Below are 5,000 nucleotides of genomic sequence, written 5' to 3'. Positions count from 1 at the left end.
GCGCTGGGAGAGTGCGGGTGGCGGCTTTGGCTTTTGAGCAGCTTCTTCTCATGCTTTCTCTTCTTCTTCTCCATCTTCTCCAGCTCCTTCCGGGCGATCTCCTCGGGGTCCATGGGCTCCCCGCTGCACGTCGTGGGGTGGGAGTTGTGAGCCGGCCGCCCCGGGCCCTTCTTCGTGTTCTCTTTCTTTCTCCATTTGGCCCGGCGGTTTTGGAACCAGACCTACACACCGAACAACGAGAAGCAATTAACACCCAGCGCACCGGCCCCCCGCGGTGGCCAGGGCGGTGGGAGGGGGCGCAGGGGAGAAGCGCAGCTCAGGCCTCCCTCGTCCACCCCTTCGAGGTGCCGGCAGCCCCATCCACAGGACCGGGCCTCTGAGAAAGGGAGAGCAGGGAAGGGGGCAGGAAGAAATATCCACACTTCTTTAAAAGGGTAGGGGGAAATAAACAGCAAGAGGGGGGTGCACACTCACGCACACACACGCTGCACCCTGCCCGCACCGGCGCCACGGGGAGGAGAAGGGATTCCACAGCCCCCCGGCTGTTCCCCGCGGCCGAGAGGTGCAGAAGCACCGATGGCTGGCCCGATTCCCCCGCAGCAGCACGCGAAATGCGATAGACACAGCACAATAAGCGGCTGGGGCTGAGGGCGTGCGGGGGGGACACGACGGACGGTGCCTCGCCCAGACGTGCGGAGCTCGGACCTCCTGCCCCTCCCGGGACACGGAGCAGAGGGGTTGGATCAGCCCAGCGTGGGGTTTGGTTGGGTTCGTTTTAGATAGATCATATGAGATAAATTAAATTAAATGAAAACCTCTCTGCTCCGGCCCTGCTCCTTCCTGCCTTGGCAGGTCCCCGGTGTCCCCGCAGCCCGCGGGCACACGCGTCCCTCCTGGCCCCCTCGGGGCTGCTGGCAGCGCCTGTCCCGGCCGGACCACGACCCCAGCACGGCGGGAATGCGGGTGCCCGATCCCGGCTCCTTCCCTGGCCGGGCTCCGCAGGCTCCCCGGGCACGGCGAGAGGCGGCTCCGGGAGCCGGCTCGGCAGGGAAAGCGGCTGGAAGGACACCGAGCAGCAAAGCCTGCGGGGGAACGGCGGACACCGGCGCTGCCTCATCCCGGGGGAACCGACCCCGAATCCCGGCGTGGATTTAAGGACGCATTTCCCGCACACGCGGAGCCGTCCCCGCACGGCCGCGGGTCCCGGCAAGATGCGGGGCCGCAGCTCGGCCTCGCCGCCCGCTCGAAGCCACCGCGGCACAAAACAGCATCCCGAGAGCCAGCAGCCACCCCGCATCCACCCATCCATTCCCATTTATTTTTTGGAAGATCCACTGAAGCAGATCCGCGCTTCCCCTCCCCGTCCCGCACAGCCGAGGGCCTGAGCAGCTCGTTAAAATTAAGTTTTACAAGTTTCACTCGCTCTCGGTGCACCTACGAGCTTTATTGACATTCTCCAGCATACCCTGGCCCGTGATTAAGCCTCATATTTGCATGCTAATTTTCTCGCCCTTGACTCATTTAAGAAAAATGTTTACAGTGGAAAAACACACTAAAAATATTAAAGGAAGCCAGATGGGTTGCTACTCTCCTCGTTTTGCAAGATTTTTTTTTTTTAAATAGGGTAGTAATAATAATAATGATGATAAAATAAGACAGCAAGCAGCAGTGCAAGGCAGGGAACAAAAGGGCCGGGAGGAGCGGGGCTGCGGCCCGAGCGCACAGGGCCCGTCCCGGAGCAGGGTCCGAGGGGCCTCCCCGGGGACTGCTCGGCGCAAGGAGAGGGCGAGGGTGGGGGGGAAAAGGGGGGACACGTTTTTTACCTGCACTCTGGACTCCACCAAGTCTAGCCTGAGAGCCAGAGCCTCTCTCATAAACACGTCCGGGTAATGACTCTCATTAAACGCCTTTTCCAGCTCCTCGAGCTGCCAGCCAGTAAAATTGGTGCGGGTTCGTCTTCTTTTACAGCCAGGACTTTCCTTGTCCGGGTCACCCGAGTCTGAAAAAGCAGAAATACCCTCAGGTCCCTGGGAGACAGGCCTTCTCCCCCCTCCCTGCCATTCACAGGAGCCTTTTAACTTTTGTGCTCGGTAGCGTTGGTAAAAGAGCGGGATTATTCACACACCTGCGCTAAAAATGGGGAGGAACCCGATCTGCCCTCGCCTCCTCCGAAAATGTACTTTACAGAACATTTATTCCTGAAGGAAGCTCTCCACAGGCACTCAGCTGGCAGAGAGAGAGAGAGAAGTTCCAATATTTGCTCCAACCACCAAAGGTTTCATTAAAAAAAAATTAAAAGCCCCCCCTTTTCCCTTCCCCAGCCCCTCCGGAGCACTTGCGGGGGTCCCAGCTCACAGCCCCATTCCACGCGGGACCCCGAGTGCAGGGCGGCCCCTGGGCCTCCCGCATCCCCCCGAGCACGGGCGGGCGTGGGGCTGGGATGTTCGCAGCCTCTTCGAGGACGTACAGCTCCAGGCTGGGGATTTTCAGTCCTGCCTGCCCCTCCCCTAAGGTTTTCCGCCAGGTGCGGAAATTAAGAAAAGTCATAATAATAGTAATAATAATAATAATAATAATTTGTGTTGAGTTGAGGTGCAGTGTGGGGCAGCTCTAGGCTTAACCAGAAGGATGTTGGGGCGGCAGAATGCTTTAGTAGCTGAACAATAGCGGTGCCACAGGCCGGTGGGGAGGGAAGGAGGGAGAACGCTTCCCTTTGGTTAAATTGTATAAAATATAATTATTACCGCTCTTCATTCCGTAATCTCCAGTGATTCCCGTTCTTATATTTATTATTATCTTTTAATGGCGTGTTCCGAGCTGCCACACGATGAACTTTGGGGGAAGGCACCGGGCCGGGCCCGCTATTGTTCAGGGCACACGCGTGGCCCTGCGCCGGTGGGAACGGGGAGCGCTCCCGGCGCTCGGCCCGGGGCCGTCCGCCCCCTCGGGGGGCCAGCACAGCCGCCTGTCCTCCCCCCCGAGACACCCCAAAATCCACAGGCGAAGGCGGTGCGGTGCCTTTCTCGCTCCGGGCGGGGAGCGACGGCGGGATCGCGGGGTGGGGGGCGGGGGGACACGGGGCCGCTCCTACCTGCGAGCTTGAAGGGCTGGCTGTCCCCGCTCACCCCGCAGCCCGAGGGGATCAGCGGCGCCGGGTTGACCACGGAGGCGGCGCAGGAGCCGCTCAGTAATCCATCGATGGAGAAGGGCACGGAGGCGGCCGCCGACTGCAGCTGGTGCCCGGCCAGCTCGTAGACGTGGTGGTGCCCGAGCGGGTAAGGGAAGCCCACCATCCCCCCGAACTGGGCATGAGGATGCTCCAGGATGCGGCTGTCCATCATGGGGGCGGCTCTAGGGCGGGGGGTGCCGGCGGGGCTGGGGGCGCTGGCGGCGGGGCGGCTGGGGCCGGGGGTGCTGCTGGCGGAGGAGGCGGCGCGGCGAGGGGCTCATGCTGCAGGGCGCCGGGCGCTTTAACTTTATCAACATCAGGCTCCCAATAATTAGCTCAGGCTGGGGGAATTTGGGACCAATAAGAAACGTTAATCGGTCCTGACGTCAGAGACGTGCCAGTGTGGGGAGCAAACGTTTTCCATATCGATTGCTAATTATACCTGACATCCAGCCTCAATAAACAATATCAGAGCTGTCACAACACGACGAGGGGGGCTTTGATACGAACTCCAGCCCGAGGAGGGCGGCGGGGGCCGGGCGGGCAGGGGGGTGCGGCAGGCGGGGGGGGCGGAGGGGAACGCGCGGATCTGCCTGATACCCGGTTAAATACTAAACAGTCGGAGTTACACACACACACAGCCTCCCCCCCACCCCTCCAACCCACCCTCTTCCCCCTTGTCCCCTCCCCTCGCCAAATCACTAATAGATTTCCCTTTAAAACATTCACCAGCGTGTTGTGGGGATTTTTCACCAGAAATGCTCTACTCTCTGAACCTTTAAAGTGATGTTGCTCCAATTACAGAGAGACATTGAGCGGCAAATAGACTGATCCAATAATAGGAGATTCATCATCCGCTCTTTCCAGAGCTGTCACATTGAATTTAAAACTACAAGCCTTTTCATCTCCTCTCCGGCTCTATAACAGGGGAGAGGGGAGGGGGGCAGAGGGGAAAAATGGGGGGGGAGAAAGGAAAGGAAGGAGAAAAAAATGAAAAAGGAAGAGCCGTTTGCAGCGTTTAGGAGGAGATTTGAGCATATCAATCGAAATCATAATTAATGCAATCTGCTATCGATTCGGCCACGGACACCCCCCTCTCCAGCAGAAACCTCAACCTTTGAATTGTGAGCTCAGCCCCAACCAGAAGCAGCCTCTGATCGCTAAACAGAAGGCCAAAAACTACTACTACTACTTCTAATCTTTACAATTCAAACCCAAACAAAGTTCTCATCCCTACATTCATCCCGTTTCACCTTCTCCCCCTCCTCCGCTGGAGTAGCCCATCGCATACCCCACGCTCCATCCCGCCAGTCATTCACAGCTCCCAAACAGCCGCCAAACTGGTCCTAATTAAATTACGTCTCCAGAGAAGTTTTCACCCTGATAAAACATTGATAGATCCCCCCGGTGAATAATTTAAGGGACAGTTCTCTGGCAAAGCGCGGGGCTGGGGACCCCCAGTTTTGTGCCCTCTCCCGGTTAGAGAAACACTTCCCAAGCTCCCAGGAGAGAGGGAGAGGGGGGTTCTCCCCAACCCCTCCACCCCGAGCCCGCTGGGACCGGAGCTGGCGGTGCCCTGGGCCGGGGGTCCCATCCTGGAGACCCCCGGGAGGGCTCCCCCCGGGCCTGGGAAGGTGGGAAGGGGAGCGCCTTGGAGAAGCAGCGTTCGCCTTTAACAAAGAGGAGAGCGAAAGGGCCGGGCCGGGAAATCAGACAGGGGAAACTCTTTAAATCTTCCTGGGAGGTTCGTGAGGAATTAAATCCTTGGAGTCGGGGGGCGGGCCACGGTGAGAAAGGGAAAGAAATAAAAATAGGTAGGAAGGAAAAAGGA

General features: G+C 58.8%; 1 protein-coding gene across 1 annotated transcript in view; it reads right to left on the bottom strand.

Annotated features, from left to right (window-relative positions):
- Nucleotides 1-3,341, bottom strand: part of UNCX (UNC homeobox) — a 6,987-nt gene extending 3,646 nt beyond the window's left edge. The window contains exons 1-3 of the mRNA XM_063414218.1: nucleotides 3,092-3,341; nucleotides 1,824-1,999; nucleotides 1-221 (exon numbers count right to left, since the gene is read on the bottom strand). The exon at nucleotides 1-221 is cut by the window's left edge and continues 3,646 nt beyond it. Coding sequence (XP_063270288.1) covers nucleotides 1-221; nucleotides 1,824-1,999; nucleotides 3,092-3,341 — 647 coding nt within the window. The remainder of the gene's footprint in view (nucleotides 222-1,823; nucleotides 2,000-3,091) is intronic.
- Nucleotides 3,342-5,000: the final 1,659 nt, after the last annotated feature.

This window comes from Prinia subflava, chromosome 17, assembly GCF_021018805.1.
Source record: "Prinia subflava isolate CZ2003 ecotype Zambia chromosome 17, Cam_Psub_1.2, whole genome shotgun sequence".
Lineage (NCBI taxonomy): Eukaryota > Metazoa > Chordata > Aves > Passeriformes > Cisticolidae > Prinia > Prinia subflava.
Note: the sequence above shows the minus strand (reverse complement) of the source record. Positions and strands in the feature narration are given on the sequence as shown.